The sequence below is a fragment of the Rhodamnia argentea genome, chromosome 10 (genome assembly GCF_020921035.1).
Source record: "Rhodamnia argentea isolate NSW1041297 chromosome 10, ASM2092103v1, whole genome shotgun sequence".
NCBI lineage: Eukaryota > Viridiplantae > Streptophyta > Magnoliopsida > Myrtales > Myrtaceae > Rhodamnia > Rhodamnia argentea.
This window is the reverse complement of record NC_063159.1, coordinates 5248319-5269258: the sequence shown is the minus strand read 5'-3', so window position 1 is coordinate 5269258 and position 20940 is coordinate 5248319. Positions and strand designations below refer to the sequence as shown.

The following is a 20940-nucleotide window of genomic DNA, read 5'->3' as shown; positions in this document are numbered from 1 at the left end:
AAGTACTTCTATTAATTAGGGATGAGATTGACCTATTTGAAAGTTTCTAACACTTGGTTATACTTCTGCTATAGGATTTAGGACTTACGATATACTTAATCCTCAATATTACTTAGTTTTCTGACTTGGCTGATAAATAATGTTGCAAAGTAAAATTTTCAAATCCAAACTTAGGAGCCTTCAACTGGTTTCGAATAGCATTGTGGCTTTAGGTTTAGACTTTACCTATTCAAAAGCATTCCATCTTAGTTTAAAACAACCTTCACTAAAGAATCTTGTTCGTCACAATTTTTATTCCAAAACTCTGGGAAAAATGGTCATATAGTTCTATCATACTCTGATTTCTACGCTAGATGCAAACCTACTGTTTCTCCCAAATTGGTCAGCAAAAGTTCTATTGATGAATAAACAGACCTGAATCTCAGTGGAAAGAATGAAAATACTCTTTTTCAAGATTAATAATTGAACCTCAGGGGAAATCTTTATGGATGTGTGACGCCGGAAGAGAGCGTAAAGAAGTAGGAGGTGACATAAGTGAGAACTTAAATAGATAGGTCACTTGTCACCCATAGAAATTTACCCAAGGGATAAGAGCAAAACGATAAATCTTCTTGTTCTCAAGCCAAAGGGTCAAATAAGTTATGAATCAACAAGTCTGAATTTTTATCATGATAACATGCTTGTATAGACAAGCATGGAACATCCCTCTAAGCATGAGTAAACTATCACATCGGAAGTAGACTAAGCATTAAAGACATTGATGCTACCCAAATATTAAAGACATAGAAACTTGATTATCAACTGAACCTCTGGGGAAAACTTCATGGACGTGAGTGTCTGAGCAGCAATTTATCCCAAAATTGATAGTAAGCAAACCCCCATGATTGGATAAACACTAACGGACCACAAAATGCCCAGAAGCCAACAACGAATCCAAGTGGTATGCCCAAGTAAAACCACTTCTTCTCGCTGTCATCATCGTTGCCATCGTCACCGGCTTCTTCAGTCCCGTTTGTTGTATTTGAGCAACTTTTGTTGAGCTGAATCCCGCACAATCCGAGGGTTCCTTCGAAAGAACTTTCGGGAAATGTGAGAAACTGTCCGCTAGCCAGGATGCTTCCCACAAGTTGATTATTTGAGATATTTAGGAATGAAAGGAAATCAAATTCGTGAGCTAAGCCGGTATGGTTCCATTGAGGTTGTTCCCTGATAGGTCCGACGACCCGAGCTGATCCAGACTCCCCAACGCAGGAGGAACTGAACCAGAGATGGCATTGTGCGATAGATTGAGGAGATAAAGTGCTTTGAGATCTCCAAGTGCATCTGGTATTGGACCCTCCAATCTATTGCCCGAGAAGTCGATCGACGTGAAAATAGTCAGAATCTTGACGAGTTCTAGCTGTCGACCTTTCAAAGTTACACTCATTGTGTCTTGATAATAGAGGTTCCTTAATCGCAATAACTCATATTGCAGGTGATTGAAGTCAGCGTTGGCCTTCATAGCCTCCCAAGATGTGACGAGACTCGCAGCTAGCGTGCCGCCAAAATTGTTTGAAGACAGGTCAATGATTTGGAGATTCTGCCAGGTGCCGGGACTCTGCGGACATCCAATTTCCCCGTGCAATTTGTTAGATCGTAAAACAAGGATACGGAGACTCGACATAGCCTTGAAATGGCATGGAAATGTCCCATTTATTTGATTGTCCCCGATGTTCACAATCTCCAACGTTGAGCAATTTGCCAACGACAATGGAATCGGCGCCTGCAACAAATTCTCACTCATGTCCAATGTCTGCAGACTGCATTTGTCCGGAATGTCTTGCGGAATATTGCCACTCAACTGGTTATTTCTCAAATTCAATACCTTGAGGGATCCCATCATTAAACAATCAGGAATAGTTCCGTTCAAATGGTTATGCGATAAGTCAAGCACTTCAAGATAATCAGAATAAGAAGCTTTGCAAATTGACTTCGGGATGGACCCATGGAAATCATTCTTCGAAAGGGAGAAGAAGGTCGTGGAAGATGATAGGTTGTCTCCAATGTCATCTGGAATAACAGAACTGATGTTGTTACTTGAGAAATCCAAGTACATAGCGGACATCGTCAAGGGTGGCATATTCCCTCGGAGCATGTTTGAATGGAGGTCGATGACAAGGAGAGCAGAAGTAAGATTGTGCGGAGTTGTTTCCAAATCTGCAAAGATATTGGCGGAAAGATTGAGAAATTGAAGATGCTCTAGTGTCCATATCCATCGTGGTATCTCCCCTTTAATGTGATTTTCGGAGAGGTCGAGGGAGGTCAATTTGGACTGGTTAGCCAAAAACAGAGGCAATGTCCGCAATTGGCAAGAAGCCAGATTTAAGGTATCAAATTCAGGTAAAGAAGATGCAGCAGCAAAAGCTTGTTGACACCTAAATTTTGATTTTTAGTAAATCATTCATTTAAGTATAAAATGAGAATTATCATAGTTCTCACAAAAATTAATTTCTCATGCACTGCATATTTACTTTTTGTCAGTCATGCATCTCATTGCATTCAGGCCGGAGGCAAAACAATTGAGCTCAATTTGACAAAGGACTGGATTAGGCTTAGTTTGGATTTTTCGGCAATCAAGAAGGAGTGTGTGCCGAAAATTAACAAGGCTATTGGAATAATTTTGAGCTTAAATCAGCCCATTTACTGTTTAATTGGGGAAAATCCTTTTAATTAAAAATGTCCATTAATTGAAAAAAAGAGAGGGGCTTCATGGATGAATATTTTGTCTCCGGATCAAATTGCGATTATCACAAGTTGAGGGACAATTTTGCAAATAATGAAAATAAAACGTTAACCTAGCTCACCATTATAAATACACATGTAGGGGGTTCACATTCGAGAGGGGAATTGATTGTAATATATAGCCATACACTCTTTTGATTTTTTGCGGCAGGTTCTGGAGGCCAATTCATTGTCAAACACGGCAGATTTTGGAGGGCCACACTTGGAGAATTTCTATTTTTGCATATCATCCCCGAAGGTTTTTTTTTTTTTTCTCTGGTCAAATTAAGTGCTCCCTGTTACGCCTAGTCGAGTACAGGAATCGTCTAAAATTAAGAGTCCACCGAAGCCAATCCGCCATTGTTCAAGCTCGTTTGGTGCTCCTGATTCGCGCTGTCTCGAACTGCTGTTCAAGAGCAACTCTTTTGCTGTTTGGCCTCCGATCATGCATGGTTTGGTGTTAATTTTTCTACTTTTCAGTCCCGATCTTGGAAGTTGTTTAGTCCGCTGTTCAGTGCTGATTTTTACCGCTGTTTTGCATCCGTTCGGCCCTTATTCTAGCCGCAATTTGGTATTGGAATCCCCTATCAATTAGTGCTGGAATTTGCTGCTGTTCTAGTCTTATTTTGTCACTGTTCTTAGTCCAAAAAGTGCTATTTTTTGGACGATTTCATTAGCTCTACAGTACAGATTTTTGTTAGCTGTTCGGGATCAAGTACCACACTTTTGAGCGCAATCTCTCCACTGATTAGGTGCTGTTCGAGCCTTGTCGAAGCCACAAAATCGCCTTTGCCGAAGTCCTTAACGCGTGCAGAATTCTCTAGATCAAGCTAATCATCCGAGCTTGGTGCGCAATTTTCTAGCAAGGTTTGAATTAGGAAATTCCAGTTCGCAAGATAGGGTAAAATTCTACTCTTGGATATCAAAGTTATCTTGTTTGAATTTGTCCGGATTACTTGACATTATCCATAAAGATTTTTTCTTAAATTGGAAAATTGGAATCTTGAACAAACCTCTTGATATCTATGCTTATCTCATGAATATTTGGTATTGCTGTTCTTTGATTTGAATTTCTAGATTCAAGGCTTACCTAGAGATTATTCTAGAAATTTTTGGTTGTTTATTTCGAATTTGGAGCATATCTCATGGATATTATGCGTATCTTTGAATTCAAATTGTGGATATTCTGATTGAATTTTAGATATATCCGATGGCTTGTTTTTTCTCATTGAATCTAAATCCTGGTCATTATATTGAAGAGATTGCCTTATCATTTGAAATATTAAGGTTATTTAGAATTCGGATTGGAATCTTTTTTTGAAACAATCTCGAGTTCGGCTTAAGGGATAAAGATTGGTTGGATAATTATCCAATTTTTTTAAGAATTATTTGAAACTATATTTTTAAATCTTAAAGATAATTTTCTCAAATTGGATCAAATTTTGGATGAGGAAAGGTTGATCCCTAATCTCATATTTTCGGCCACCCCTTTGAATTTTAGAAAATTAACATTAATTGGCTCATTTTATTTTATTTTTGTCATGCTTGTTTGTTATAAAATTTGCACATCTTTAAACAAACATGCCCATAATATATGCTCCCCTTTGTGCCTAGACCCGTCAGAAAAATTAAATTGCACGCCTTAGCCATGATCTTATGAATGGGATGGTGATTTAGTATAGAAATTCGTGTTCTGCCCTTTGGCGAAAGGGATGTTGTTTTTCTATACACATGTCCGCATACTGGTTCGAATCCTCAACGATGTAGCGGATAAAATCTCGCTCTAGCCCGGATCTTTGGGATTGAGAGGATTTTTGGAAAAATCGAAAATTAAAGGTATATTTAGGCATTTTTGTTTATTTTTGTTTAGATTTTTAATTGCTTTTGAATGTTTTCTTTTATTACCGAAAATACCAAAAAAATAATTCTCTGGGCACATAATATATGATCCTCATGTCACATTTTTCCAATTAATCATCAAATTCACATCGATCAATCGGAAAGGCTTTTTCATGAAATTGGTACCGAAAGAGCGTTAATTTTTCAATTAGCGTAACCAACTCCCCGGACCCATTTTTCTCCGGTACACAGAAATAAAATAGTTCTCCCTCTATTTTATTAAGGTTTCTAATCAACCTTCCGTAAATGATTAGTGGCGGCTCCAATTGAATATTTTTTCATGGATAAACCTAAGTTGCGATTCGGTAAGACTTGGGAGGGTCCGAATTAGATTGGTTGATTTAATTGACCCGACAATCCGTTAGCCTAATTTTAGGTCGCGACAGCTTGGCGACTCCATTGGGGAGTAAATTTTTAATTTCTCGAAAAAATAAAAAGGTGAACCGAATTTTCATGAATTTTTCGAAAATTAACATTAATTTTCGAAAACTTTTTAAGTCACCTATAATTTTCGAAAAATTAAATATTTGTGGACTTAAGCCGTTGATTTTCATAATCTATGCCTTGATTGTTTGGTTGTGATTTGCTTTGATTGATTGTGAATGTGGTTGATTTTTGGACTGGTTGTTTGGAGTTGGATTACTTTTCATCCGATGATATCTCGATCATGCTCCATTATTCTTGATTTTTCTAATCATTTTCATGCAGGTTTGCTTAATTTTTGGCATTTAATTTAATTATTTCATTTTGTTATAAAATGCCATGATTGAATGAATTATACCTGTCGTGCATGATTCATGACATTGCATTGGATCCTAAAACGCTAGTTGAACCTAGGATGGTGTCCGAGTAAGGATCTACCTGGCCTCGGGATGGAGGAACGGATGACCTTGCCCTCGACCCCGATCATGTTGAGAATTCCTCGCTCCGGCCTGAATCTATGGGCATGAGAGGACTTCTTGACATCCCCTAAGCTCAAGAGGTGTTGGATACGACTTAGATCGTTAAGTCAGATTCGTCCTCGAAAGATCTAAAACACTTGGCTAATAAAGCATGCATATGTCATTTCGCTTATCTCTGAACTCATGATCATCATGTTAGCACATGTATTTTCTCCCTTCATTTCCTGAGTCGGTCCATGGCAAATTAGGTTTGTCTTTATGGTCTTGTCGAGTTCCGTCTTTTTACTTGTATCTTTACATTCCTAGGTCTCTTGTTTAGGAATTTTTTTTTCCTTTTTTCGGATTTTATGGTGGTCATACTTTGATTACACTTTTAGATTAATAAAACAGTTCTATTTTCATTCTGACCTTGCTGTCTTGTACGAATTTTTACGCCCCTTTCATGTTGGATTCAATTTCCTCACTTTAAACAAAAAATGTTTGTAAGATCTTGAACCATCGTCTCAAAAAATTTTGTGGTAATACAGTGTGTTTTCTATTTATCATGGAATTAATGGCTGGGGTCGAGCAGGCTGGGATCTCGTACGTTCTCAGACTACAGATTCATTTTGCGATTTACTACTAGTAAACGTACCGTATTGTTAAATTACCAAACATGAAAGTTGTAGGTTGATGTCTCGACTAATAGTCTACAAAATTTCGGAATTAAATTCTCAGTTTAAGGGATCCCTTCGTTCTTTTAACAGCAGGTGGACGAAACAGTTTTCTGAACATAATTTTTCGCAAAGACGCATTAAACTGATTTGATCCACTCAGATCTAGCTCGATCATCCAACATGAAAGTTGTTTATCAGCCTCTTTTCTATAAGTTGGTAAATTTTCACACCATTTTCACAACCGGATGATTTTTCATGAATAATTTCCCGAAACCCGACGAGGCTGGAACCTGCAGGTCAGGGTTACGAGTCAAGTGTTCATGAGTCTAGTATAGCCATGGATCGACTCGATGTCTTTCACGCATTATACTCATCATATGACCCTCCCTTGTAGGTAATCTATCATGGGTTCCCCACGAGTTACCCGCTCTCCGGCTAAGAAAATGGCGAACAAAGCTGAAATCAACAACGCGGTCAAAGAAGCTCAACGGGAGCAATTCGAGGCTATGAACCAAAGGTTTGAGGGTATGATGAGCCGGATGATGGAATGTATGATGGCCACTACTGTTGCTTCTGCTAAACATCCGACCGGTCCAACACCTCATGACGTCACCTCTCCGACCCCTCCCTCAAGCAATCCCGAGAAGGCTTCCGAGCATGTCCCTGGTTACACCATGTTGCTAGAGGATGTTGTCATTACTGGTGCTAGCTTGAACGCCCCATCACCAACTCCTGTCTACCAAGCCATCCCCGTGGCTATGAGACCGACCAATGAAACCACCAAACTATTGGCTCAAATGGAATAGAGGATGCAAGAGGTGAAAGAGCGAGTGAAGGAGTCGAACGAATGAATGAACAATCTAATTAATCTCTTTGGGCGGATGGTTTATCTCTTGAAACATCTGGTTAAGGCGAAGCGGACATCTCCTCCAAACAACACCAATTCCTGTTTTGGTGTGCCTGGTCCGAATCCAATGACTCTCCCTGACCCGACCAGGTTCAACCAAATGTCTGGACCCATCTTTCCCGATGAACAACGTGCCACTCAAGTGCCTATGGAAAATAGCCGGTTCAAGATCAATCTCCGATCTTTAGAGAATTTACTCAACTGTCTCAACCGATGTTTGTATTTTGGCCAATATTGCTGAAAAAGGGACTGATCCAAAGGGAGGAAGATTTCTCCGTGGCCGAAGATGCATGAAGTGTGGATCCAAGCAAGTTCTGTGATTTTCATTTTGGCCGTGTCGGCCACTCGTTAGAGGGATGCTTCACATTGAAGACACAGATCCAAGATATGATTGATGCGAGGAATCTCATGTTCCATAATCGGGAATATTGTCGTGGAAATCTAGACTCGCTAGTAGTCCCAAGAATTCGGTTGGAACATCCAGATCCGGTCAAAGATGGAGGCAACAAGGAGATATGGGATACTTTGGGGCACCCAAGCGGAGGATACAAATTCATGGTTAAATATTCTACACCTCCGAGTCATAATGCTTTTCTTCACGGTGCTACCTGGAACACATGGGACGATTAGCTCTACTAAAGGCCAAGAGAGTTCATCTCTAAGGAAGTGAGTGTAGACCCAAATCAGTAACATCTTTTAAGTTTATGCATTCCCCTGTGTGGGACATTTTATTGCTTCCTTAGGTTTTTCTTTTCAATTCATGTTGCATATTAAGATCTCCCTTTTCAATAGGATGTAACTCGATTGATTCATTCATCAATGAAATTATAAAAGTTTTTCATTATTTTGAAATCTTTATGAAGTATCCCAAACCAACCCGATGACGATAACCAATGATTGAACAATTTATCATCTATGGTAAGCACCGAGGGTTGGGCTTCTCAATAATTCTCGTTCCAAGGCTTTCGAAAACGAAAGAGTTTTTCAAGGAAAATCTTTAGAATTGGTTAACACGTGGTTTAACCCTATTTGTCTTACTGATCTATGTGCTATATGTTTCAGAATTAATCTAGGGGCAAGGGGTAGATTCATAACCTGAACAGTGCATGAGGTCCAGTTAACCACCGAGCAACCTCACGCATAAGTATTGAGCCACGAAGCTCATGATCGAGTTAAAAATCCTTGGTAGATCCCAATTCTTTGACCATATGAGGCGGATCCATGCTTCGCCCTCATCCATTGCTTGCGGTAACTCCATAGTCGGACGTTCATCCATCGTCGGCGCCGATTAAATGTTCGGTGACCTTTGTATCGCTTGACATTACTTTTGGCTGTCCCCCGATAAGCCCAAATGATGATCCTTGGGGCAATCCTTACCCGATACCTTGATCGACTCACCAGTCACATCACATTAGCCAACTCGTGCACCAGTCCATTGGCCGGTCGAAACAAATCCATGCTTCGCCCTCGATCGATCCATTGATCATGCTATGTCGATCGACGAAAGACAGGATGAACCAAGGCTGCCCGATCTCAAAGGAAGTATCTCTTGCCTTGCCCGATCATTTCTGAATATAAACTTTCTATTTCCCTTTTTGCAGGCATTAAGCTTGGAGACATGTCTATGATTGCTCTCGCCGAAGCAAATCGATCATCGGGAGCTCTCCAAATTTTTACCCATTTCATCTTTTGATAACCCTATTCATGCACGGTTTGCTATGCAGGATCAAGCGTGAAAACAAACTGTTTGCCAAAGCTCAAAACTGAATTCCCCGCACTGTCCATGTTTGGGGCAATCCTACATTTTGCCAAAGCTATGATCATCCGACATAGCCCCTCCCGATTGAAAATAGGGCAAATCGATAGCGAACCCCGACTTGTAAAGGGGGTATTTTTCTCTAAATTGCGCGATTTAGAAGATGACATTTTCCTTCTTGCGGGATCATACGACTACATCACTAGTGAACAGAGGCAACCAGAGCATCTCAAGTCTTCACTCAACTCGAGTCACTTACATGTTCTGGGGCAACTCGAGTTTCCTCATTTTTGATAATTTTCTTGCATTCTTTCATAGTCTATTTCCTAAGTAAAATGCATAAGATTTTTGTGAAACATGACTGATGCTTGAGAATTGCCACATTTGCACGTTTGAAAAATGCTCTCACTTTGCATGATCTATGCCCGATTGTTTTTCATGTTTAATTTACCAATTCCGAACAGGGAGTATAAACTACATATGATGCATTGAATGTATAGAATGGGCCATGACAGGATGATGAAAGGCAAACCATGTTCATACACATCCTACATTACAATCCCCAGTGAGTTAAGCAATAGCTAGGTTCCGCATTCACAAGGCAAAGGATTTTCTCGCAAAAGGTACAATAGCCGAAATGACAGAGGCATTTAGTTCTCTATCCCAAACACTACGGGTGATCCATTGATTAACCCTTTTAAACGGTGGTTTCATTTCTTTACCCCTGTCAAGAACCACCCCACATTGGGGCCTAGACGAGGAAATTCTACCAGCAGAACGAGGTAAATGGTTAGAAATTTTCTTACTCGGACTAACATCAATTTTCGGGTGTTTCTTTGCATTATGCTTGAACTTTAATTCAAGTGCCTTAGGATGACGAAGAGCACTCATTTCTCTGTCCTACATACTATGTCCTTTGCGTAGCCCACTTGAGTCTACAAATTTATTTCATAAATCCTTATTGGTGATCATTTGCTCATCCCAAGACGAAGATGGCATTTTCCCAAGGGGTAGAGTTGAAAAGAATTGGGTTCACAAAGAACTCTCGGATGAACATTTCTTGTATCCTAGATTTTTCATGTGATGTTTAGCATAATTTTCGTTTGTAAATACTTATATTGTTGAAATTTTAAATCATGGGATTGTCCGAATCATGGGATTTGAAAAAAAAAAAGAAGAAGAAGAAGAAGGAAGCAAATTCAGCCTGAAAGAAAAGGGTCCACTCCCAAAAAAAAGAGCAGAAAAATTTGAAAAAAAAAGAGAACAAGCTCTCTCGAAAAAAAAAAAAAAAAAGAGGAAAAAATGGGAGTCGAGAGTCAAAAGAGCAAAGGCTGGTCCCATAAGGAAATCACAGGCATTAAAAAAAGAACAGTGCCTATCAAAAGCAAAGCCAATGCCCATTCAAATTCTTGTTCATTTGTACAATACTTCTGAATTTTCAAGTGTACATTTTTGTATGTTAGTTTGTAAATTTCGATATGTTTGCATGTTATTTCCGGTAAATCCCCAATGGAGTCCGATTTGAAAGAGGACTCCCCGGAAAGGTTGGTTTGCAAAGTACAATTCTCGGTAGAAAACTACCATCTCTCAACAGCAATGGTATCCTTTGAAGACTATTCCCGAAGGTCAAGATCGGTGACAAGTCAGCAATGATCACCAAGATCAAGCCTTTTTCATATACTTTCTGAGCCAAAACGAGCCTTTTCGTTCCTCGGTCCCCAATCCTAGCCTACGTTACAACTCTTCAAAGTCTCTTCTGATTAGGGCACTTGAGTTAATGTAGAGTTAAATGATTTTAAGCATCGCTCGAAGAAGTTCGAGCAAGATTATTTCTCTCTCATTTTTGCGGGGTTCTTGACTTGTAAACCCGGAGCGGATGACGAAGAAATTCATTTCAGCAGCCTTGACTCAACTAGAGTCCCCTTTGTAAACCTTTGACCTAGCCCTCATTACGGTCCTAATCAAGACCTCCATATCGGCTCGGTCGTATCAATTGCGAGATTACTCGGATCCTTGTTGAATGCGATGATCATAAGATTGAGTGGTTTTTCTTGAATCCTGCAGACATGATAAATAGCTTTTCTTGAGAGTGAGAGAAAGCCCTTTCGGATCGAAGTCCCCCCATTCAGCTCACAATTGAGGTATTCATAATGTGAGAACCTCCCTGGACAAGATTGGTAATGCAAACTTGATAGAATGGTTATGCATGAACCATAGTATGAGTCATTGCATTATACATATGTTATTTCTAATCATTGCAAGCTCGGCAGAATAGTTTTGTATGAACTCATTGTTGAATATGTTTGCACATGTTGCCTCCGACATTCTCCGATAGGTAATGCATTCCCGATGTTCGAGTTCCCTCCCAAGGTCTCGAAATTCATCCAAGGATTGTTGAATGAGCAAGTTCTGCTGGCAAATGCCCGCCGGGTAATCTTTCAAACCCTCGGGTAAGTGTCTCTTCAACCTGAACCCTTCCATGGGAGTGAGTAAAAGCCCTTTCCGACAATAGGTTCGTCATTTAATGCGATTATGTTTTGTTAAAAGGACCAGACAAGTTTCATTATTGATAAAATTCCCCAATGGAGCTTCGTAATGTAAACGAAAATTCATGAATTTATGCACGTATCATGTTGTGTTGACAGTTAACCGTGTTCATCTCAAGTGTTTATGCAAGTACGATACGAGCAATCTATTTCGTTCCTTGATTAATCGTTCGGAGAACCCGGGTAAGTTTTCTGAACCCCTTTTCAAATTAACAACTCTTCTGATGATAGTTGTTATGATTCAATTCAGGCAATATGCCCCTTTCGTACTTATCGATTCCATTCGATGGTTCTCCTGTCAAATATTGTTCAATTCGGGCAATATGCCTCTTATGTCAGATCGTGAAGACATATGCACCGGCGATCTTGACATCTTATCAAATCTTAATGACGTAGCTCTTATGATTTCGGTCTCGAATCACGAAGACATATGCACCGGTGATCTTGACCTTTAGTCGGCTCATAATGACATAGCTCTTATGATTCTCGGCTCTTTTATCAAATCATGACGATATAAGCACCCATGATTTTGATCAAACCAAATCATAATGACGTAGCTCTTATGATTTTGGTTCCCCTTTGTCAAATCGTGAAGACATATGTACTGGCGATTTTGACATTTTATCAACTCACAACGACGTAGCTCTTGTGAACTTGATTTCACTTCTTTCGACTCACAATGACGTAGCTCTTGTGATCTCGAAGGACATATATATCTTGCGTCGTCTCGCATCGGGGAAAAATCTCTAGCAACAGATGGGCCCAGTACCTTAAGATCCTCGTATCAGAAACTTAGAAAATAAGGGAATCATCAGCATTGTGAGGTATTTGGTACAACAGGTATTCTCATATACGATCCATGTGCAGATTTCACATGTTATTTACAGCCTCGCATTTCATGCATCATTTATTTCACATAAAAAATGGGACTCAATCCCACCAAAAATTACAATCACTTGCATTTGCAAAATTAAGGTTTCAATTTTGTCTTTGAGCGAAACCTCTACGAGCCTTCACTCAAAGATGGGCAGCTGTTGACACCTAAATTTTGATTTGTAGTAAATCATTCATTTAAGTATAAAATGAGAATTATTATAGTTCTCACAAAAATTAATTTCTCATGCACTGCATATTTACCTTTTGTCACTCATGCATATCATTGGATTCAGGCCAGAGGCAAAGCAATTGAGCTCAATTTGACAAAGGACTGGACTAGGCTTAGTTTGGATTTTTCGGCAATCAAGAAGGAGTGTGTGCCGAAAATTGACAAAGCTATTGGAATAATTTTGAGCTTAAATCAGCCCATTTACTGTTTAATTTGGGAAAATCCTTTTAATTAAAAATGTCCATTAATTGAAAAAAAAGAGAGGGGCTTCATGGATGAATATTTTGTCTCCGGATCAAATTGCGATTATCACAAGTTGAGGGACAATTTTGCAAATAATGAAAATAAAACATTAACCCTAGCTCACCATTATAAATACACACGTAGGGTTCACATTCGAGAGGGGAATTGATTGTAATATATGGCCATACACTCTTTTGATTTTTTGCGGCAGGTTCTGGAGGCCAATTCATTGTCAAACATGGCAGATTTTGGAGGGCCACACTTGGAGAATTTCTATTTTTGCATATCATTCCCGAAGGTTTTTTTTTTCTCTGGTCAAATTAAGTGCTCCCTGTTACGCCTAGTCGAGTACAGGAATCGTCTAAAATTAAGAGTCCACCGAGGCCAATCCGCCATTGTTCAAGCTCGTTTGGTGCTCCTGATTCGCGCTGTCTCGGACTGCTGTTCAAGAGCAACTCTTTTGCTGTTTGGCCTCCGATCATGCACGGTTTGGTGTTAATTTTTCTACTTTTCAGTCCCGATCTTGGCAGTTGTTTAGTCCGCTGTTCAGTGCTGATTTTTACCGCTGTTTTGCATCCGTTCAGCCCTTATTCTAGCCGCAATTTGGTATTGGAATCCCCTGTCAATTAGTGCTTGAATTTGCTGCTGTTCTAGTCTTATTTTGTCACTGTTCTTAGTCCAAAAAGTGCTATTTTTTGGACGATTTCATTAGCTCTGCAGTACAGATTTTTGCTAGCTGTTCGGGATCAAGTACCACACTTTTGAGCGCAATCTCTCCACTGATTAGGTGCTGTTCGAGCCTTGTCGAAGCCACAAAATCGCCTTTGCCGAAGTCCTTAACGCGTGCAGAATTCTCTAGATCAAGCTAATCATCCGAGCTTGGTGCGCAATTTTCTAGCAAGGTTTGAATTAGGAAATTCCAGTTCGCAAGATAGGGTAAAATTCTGCTTTTGAATATCAAAGTTATCTTATTTGAATTTGTCCGGATTACTTGACATTATCCATAAAGATTTTTTCTTAAATTGGAAAATTGGAATCTTGAACAAACCTCTTGATATCTATGCTTATCTCATGAATATTTGGTATTGCTGTTCTTTGATTTGAATTTCTAGTTTCAAGGCTTACCTAGAGATTATTCTAGAAATTTTCGGTTGTTTATTTCGAATTTGGAGCATATCTCATGGATATTATGCGTATCTTTGAATTCAAATTGTGGATATTCTGATTGAATTTTAGATATATCCGATGGCTCGTTTTTTCTCATGAATCTAAATCCTGGTCATTATATTGAAGAGATTGCCATATCATTTGAAATATTAAGGTTATTTAGAATTCGGATTGGAATCTTTTTTTGAAACAATCTTGAGTTCGGCTTAAGGGATAAAGATTGGTTGGATAATTATCCAATTTTTTTAAGAATTATCTAAAACTATATTTTTAAATCTTAAAGATAATTTTCTCAAATTGGATCAAATTTTGGATGAGGAAAGGTGGATCCCTAATCTCATATTTTCGGCCACCCCTTTGAATTTTCAAAAATTAACATTAATTGCCTAATTTTATTTTATTTTTGTCGTGCTTGTTTGTTATAAAATTTGCACATCTTTAAACAAACATGCCCATAATATATGCTCCCCTTTGTGCCTAGACCCGTCGGAAAAATTAAATTGCACACCTTAGCCATGATCTTATGAAATGGGATGGTGATTTAGTATAGAAATTCGTGTTCTACCCTTTGGCGAAAGGGATGTTGTTTTTCTAAACACATATCCGCATACTGGTTCGAATCCTCGAGGATGTAGCGGATAAAATCTCGCTCTAGCCCGGATCTTTGGGAATAAGAGGATTTTTGGAAAAATAAAAAATTAAAGGTATATTGTGGGCATTTTTGTTTATTTTTGTTTAGATTTTTGATTGCTTTTGAATGTTTTCTTTTATTACCGAAAATACCAAAAAAGTAATTCTCTGGGCACATAATATATGATCCTCATGTCACATTTTTCCAATTAATCATCAAATTCACATCGATCAATCGGAAAGGCTTTTTCATGAAATTGGTACCGAAAGGGCGTTAATCTTTCAATTAGCGTAACCAAGTCCCCGGACCCATTTTTCTCTCGTACGCAGAAATAAAATAGTTCTCACTCTATTTTATTAAGGTTTCTAATCAACCTTCCGTAAATGATTAGTGGCGGCTCCAATTGAATATTTTTTCATGAATAAACCTAAGTTGCGATTCGGTAGGACTTGGGACGGTCCGAATTAGATTGGTTGATTTAATTGACCCGATAATCCGTTAGCCTAATTTTAGGTCGCGACAAAGCCGACGCCGTAGCGTTAATGGACAAGCCACCGTACGTAGATCAAGATAAGTTAAATTTCCAGATCCCTGAAGCACATCGATATTCATCGAGCCACTGAAATTATTGGAAGAAAGCGAGAGGTACGCAAGCCCTCTCAGTTCGAATAAGGATGCTGGAACTGACCCTTGTAATAGATTGCTACTCAAATCAAGCGAGTACAATTGATAAGAAGAGACATTCGGATGTATGATAAGCTGACCATTAAATTTGTTCTGTGAAAGCAGTATCATCCGAAGTCGGGGAAGTGTAAATAGAGCTGGGGGAATGTCGCCTTCCAGTGAATTGGCTTGCAAGTCCAGAAATTCAAGATTCAGAACGTCTTCCCAGCCAACGGAGGTGATCTGACCCGTTAAAGCATTAGTAGATAATATCATTTGGGTCAGATTTCTGGATGCACCAAATGACGGAATTGAACCTGTGAGACTATTAACAGACATGTCCAAAAAAGTCAGCTTTGACAGGTTCTCCATCGAGCTCGGGATCGAACCACTCAATCCGCAATTCGGCAGTTCTAATCTTGACAATTTTCTGAGACTACCCATTGAATCTGGAAGCCTCCCTGAAATATTAGTTCCACTCAGGACCAGAGTCTCGAGAGAACTATCCTCTGGAAAATCCGGCAAAGAAACCTAAAGAAGTTGGTTGAATGATAGATCAAGGGTCTGGAGTGTTTGTACCTGGAAGACTTCTTGAGGAAATTCTCCCTGCAGGCCACACTCCCTTAGGCGCAGTGATTTCAAGTTGTAAAAATTCGCTAAGATACCAGGAACTGTGGTGGACAAGTTGATGCGATCGAGTCGAATGACCGACAGATTGGCAAGACTCGTAAGAGAAGCGTCGATAGCACCGGACAGAGAACAGCCCGGCATGCTCAACACCTCAAGTTTCGGCACTGAAGAAGACAACGCGTCGCGCCACTCACTTCCCTCAGCAGACACGTTGACAAAATCAAGGTACAGCTCTCTCAACTCCCCCAAGACCCCAATCAGCGACCTCAAATTGGGCTTCTCAGGTTTCAGCAAATCCGCTTCAGGGAAAGAAAGACCAGAGAGAGCTCAAGAATACGTAGCTTCGTCAGGCACGATAGCTCTGCCGGAATCTGCACGGTAATTCCAGCAAAGGACAAGTTGAGATGTGCCAAGCGGCTGAGACTCACGAGGCCCACCGGAATCGAGTTGAATTTGTTGAAAGCTAAGTTCAGGCTCCGAAGGAACTTGAACCTGAAGAGGCTCGACGAACCGTCGATTCCGCCAGAGATCAACTCATTGCTCAAATCGAGTCTGACGACGAGGCCGTCCTCGCACGTGACGCCGCTCCATGAACTGGCGCTTTGGCCCCACTGTACTAGCTTGGAAGACTTGGAGGCATTGAAGACGAGGCTGTTTCTCAGCTCGAGCAAGAGCGATCTTTGGTCGACCCCAAGACACTGGGCTGGAGCTGAAGCCCTGGCAACGTTGGAGAAGATGGAGATGGTGGATACAGCAAGAAGAAGCCATAAGAGGATCGAACCGCTCATCGGAAGAGGATGAAGAAGAGCGCGGGAAGAGGGAGGCAACCGAGAACAAAGTCGGGGGTGGAGGAGTCGTCCAACGGAGAGATGTCAAGGTTGACTCATTCTTGCTGGCATGCTGCGATGTGTTAGATTTGGTTTAGACCGAGTTTCTTTGCGAGGCCAATCAATGTTTCCTTGCTAGGCCGGGTCAAAATGCGCTTTTAAGGTCTTCATCCCCAGGAATTGGCGCGATGATCACTCAACAACGATTGGACAGAATCATAGACTATTCGAGAAAAACACTTGTGATTTACGGAGCTTGTTTATTTCGCGAAAAATAAATTAATTTTAAAAAAATGATCACTGATAAATGGATAAAGAAATATTTTCATCGTCTGCCAATTAAGTCCAAGACTATTCATTTGAACCATATATGCCACCCCCGGTTCAATTAAAATATAAATGAGATGCATGCAGAAATTAAATTGATTTAAATGTGAACTACGTGTCATTTTCTAATTTTATATGCAAAATTTGATGTCCTAAAAAGATAGTCAAAATTTAGGTGTCAATAATTTCTTGAGGGAAGGATAGTATAAGTGCTAAAAGTTGTGTACGGCACTCACTTTGGTGTCAAAAGTTTCATTCGGATTACTTTAAGTGTCAATTTAAAAAAAAAAAAAACGATCATTTGAGTGCCAACTTCGATATGTATTGACTGAAATTCGATGTGGCATTTTTTTATTAATATTTAAAGTTGACATGACCTGCGAGATATCCAGTCATCAATATATTAAAAGATACAAACTTAATTAGTTTAAAAAAAGAAAAAGCTAAAAATTCAAAATAGGCTAAAATTTGAAAAATTCTGCCATATTGTTATTGCTACGCCAGATGCAAACATACTTTTCTCCCAATTGGTAAGCAAGAGTTCTATTGATAAATAAACAAACCTGAAACTCAATGGAAAGAACGAAAATACTCTTTTTCAAGATTAATAACTAAATCTTAGGAGAATTTTTTATGGACGTGTGAAGCCGAAAGAGACCATAGAGAATTAGGAGGTGACACAAGTACGAACTTAAATGGATATGTCACTCACCACCTGTAGAAATACTCAAGGGATAAGAGCAAAATAAAATATCCTTCTTGTTCTCAAGCCAAATGCTCAAATAAGTTATGAATTAAACGAGTCTGTATTGTTACTCCTCATAACATGTTTATATAGATTAGCATGGAACAACCCTCTAAGCATGAGTGAACTATCAATTAGGTAATAGACTAAGCATTAAAGACATGGACACTACCCAAATATTAAAAACATAGAAACTATATTGACAACTGAACCTCAAGGGAAATCTTCATGGACGTGAGTGTCTGAACAGCACTTTATCCCAGAATCGATAATAAGCAAACCTCCATGATCTGATAAACACTAACGGACCACAAAATGCCCAGAAGCCAACGACGAACCCAATCGGTATGCCCAGGTAAAACCACTTGAAGTCATTATCATCACTGTCGCCATCGTCTCCAGCTTCTTCCGTCCCGTTTGTGGTAATTGAGCAACTTTTGTTGAGCTGAAGCCCGCACAATCCGAGGTTTCCTTCAAAAGAACTTTCAGAAAACGTGAGAAACTGTCCGCTAGCCGGGATGCTTCCCACAAGTTGATTGTTGGAGAGGTTCAGGAATGAAAGGAAATCAAGATTCGCAAGTTGAGCCGGTATGGTTCCTCTGAGGTAGTTCCATGAGAGGTCCAATGACTCAAGCTGATGCAGATTCCCCAAAACAGGAGGAATTGAACCCGAAATGGCATTATGCGATAGGTTGAGAAAATAAAGTGCTTTGAGATCCCCAAGTGTGTGTGGTATTGGACCCTCCAATCTATTGCCCGAGAAGTCGATTGATGTGAAAATAGTCAGGATCCTAACAAGTTCTAGCTGTAGACCTTTCAAGGTTACACTAATTGTATCTTCGTAATAGAGCCCACTCCAGGAAGACTGATACTGCAGGCGATCGAAGTCCACATTGGCCTTCATAGCCACCCAAGATGCAAAGAGACTCGCAGGCAGTGTGCCGCTGAAAGCATTTGAAGATAGGTCAATGATTTGAAGCATTTGCCAGGTGATGTTGCTATGTGGACATCGAATTTCCCCGTGCAATTTGTTGAATCGTAAAACAAGGACACGGAGACTTGATATGGCCTTGAAATGGCATGGAAATGTCCCGCCTATTTGATTGCCCCCGATGTTCAAAACCTCCAACTTTGTGCAATTTGCCAACCACAAAGGAATTTGCCCCTGTAACAAATTCTCACTGATGTCCAATGTTTTCAAACTACATGTTTCTGGGATGTTTTGTGGAATATCGCCACTCAACTGGTTACTTCTCGGATTCAATACCACGAGGGACCCCATCATTAAGCGATCGGGAATAGTTCCATTCAGATGGTTATGCGACAAGTCAAGCACTTCAGGATAACCAGCTTTGCAAATAGACTGCGGGATGGACCCATGGATATTATTCTTTGAAAAATCCAGGTACTTACTCCATCGAATGTTTGAATGGAGGTCGACGACATGAGTATGATTGTGCAGAGCTGTTTGGAAACCTTCAAAGAAATTAGAGGAAAGATTGAGAAATGAAAGATATTCTAGTGTCCATATCCATCGCGGTATCTCCCCTTGGATATAATTTTGGGAGAGGTCAAGGTATTCCAAATTGGACTGGTCAGCCAAAAACCGAGGCAATGCCCGCAACCGGCAGGAAGCCAAATATAACCCATATAAATCGGGGAAAGAGGATGCGGCAGCAGAGGCGGACGCCATGGTGATAATGGACAAGCCACTATACGATAGATCAAGATAAGTTAAATTTTCAAATCCCTGAAGCGCATTGATATTCATCGAGCCACTAAAATTATTGGAAGAAAGGTTGAGGTAACAGAGCCCTCGAAGTTTGTAAATGGATGCTGGTATTGATCCTTGTAACCGATTGCTACCCAAGCTAAGCGTGTCCAGTTGATATGAAGAGATATTCGAATATATCATAAGCTGACCACTAAATCTGTTGTTCGAAAACCGTATCTTTGTAAGTCGGGGAAGTGTAAACAGAGCTGGGGGAATGTCGCCTTCCAATGCATTGTCTTGCGGGTCCAGAATTTCAAGATTCGGAAGGTCTTCCCAGCCAACGGAGGTTATCCGACCCGTTAAAGCATTATGAGATAAGTCTATTTGGGTCAGATTTCCGGATGCACCATATGTCGGAACCGAACCAGTAAGACTATTAGAAGACAAGTTCAAATAAGTCAGCTTTCTGGATGCACCATATGGCGGAACCGAACCAGTAAGATTATTAAAAGACAAGTCCAAATAAGTCAGCTTTGACGGGTTCTCCATCGAGCTCGGGATCGATCCACTTAATGTGCAATACTGCAGTTCTAATCTCGACAATTTTCTGAGATTACCGATTGAATCTGGAAGCCTCCCCGAAATATTCGTTCCACGCAGGACCAGAGTCTCGAGAGAACTATCCTCCGGAAAATCGGGCAAAGAAACCTGAAGAAGTGGGTTTAAGGAGAGGTCAAGGATCCGAAGTGTCTGTACCTGAAAGACTTCTTGGGGTAATTCTCCCTGCAGGCCACAAGCCATTAGGCTCAGAGTTTTCAAGCTGGAAACATTCGCTAAGAAAGTAGGAACTGTGGTGGACAAGTAGTTGCCATCGAGTTGAATGACGGACAGATTAGCAAGACTCATGAGAGAAGCGTGGATAGGACCAGACACAAAGCAGGTAGACATGCTCAACACCTCGAGCTTCGGCACTGAAGAAGACAGCGCCTCGCACCACTCGCTTCCTGCAGCAGACACAACGACCCCATCGAGGTACAGCTCTCTCAATTCCCCCAAATCCCCAATCAGCGACCTCAAATTAGGCTTCTCAAGGCGCAGCATGCTCGTCTCAAAGCAATCATGAATAGAGAGATCAAGAGTGCGTAGCTTCAACAGGCGCGATAACTCTGCCGGAATAGTCCCGGCAAATCCAGCACAGGACAAGTTGAGATGTACCAACTGGCTGAGATTCCCGAGGCCGGACGGAATCGGTGAGAAGTCGAACTTGTTGAACGCCAAGTTCAGGCTCCGAAGGAACTCGAGCCTGAAGAGGCTCGACGAACCGTCGATTCCACCAGAGATCCACTCTTCGCTCAAATCAAGACCAACGACCAGGCCTTCCTCGCACGTCACGCCGCTCCATGAACCGGCGCTTTGGTCCCAGTGTACTAGCTTGGAAGACGCGGAGGCGTCGAAGACAATG

General features: G+C 40.5%; 2 protein-coding genes across 6 annotated transcripts in view; both read right to left on the bottom strand.

Moving 5' to 3' along the window:
- Positions 1–20940, bottom strand: part of LOC115749289 (receptor-like protein 7) — a 163162-nt gene that overhangs the window by 67321 nt on the left and 74901 nt on the right. The window lies entirely within an intron of this gene.
- LOC115728276 (receptor-like protein 47) lies at positions 618–20564 on the bottom strand. 3 transcript variants are annotated; one of them, XM_030658620.2, is made up of 3 exons: positions 19241–19635; positions 2077–2196; positions 618–1998 (listed from the first exon to the last, which is right to left on the bottom strand). In XM_030658620.2, exons 1-3 carry the CDS (start codon positions 19533–19535, stop codon positions 1175–1177), a joined length of 1239 nt encoding a protein of 412 aa, XP_030514480.2. In that variant the 5' UTR covers positions 19536–19635; the 3' UTR covers positions 618–1174. The 3 variants fall into 3 exon arrangements, with proteins under 3 accessions (XP_030514480.2, XP_048127723.1, XP_048127724.1); XM_048271766.1 differs by having other exon boundaries at positions 618–2196; XM_048271767.1 differs by lacking the exons at positions 618–1998; positions 2077–2196; positions 19241–19635 and adding exons at positions 17807–19240; positions 20235–20564.

Bases quoted from the DNA above. Each gene is read 5' to 3' on its own strand.
- LOC115728276 (XM_048271766.1), bottom strand. From the start codon at position 19,535: ATGAATATCAATGCGCTTCAGGGATTTGAAAATTTAACTTATCTTGAT. The intron at 2,197-19,240 runs GTTTCCAAACAG...ATATCTTTGCAG, and splicing joins TTCCTCTAATTTCTTTGAAG to ATTTGGAAACAACTCCGCAC.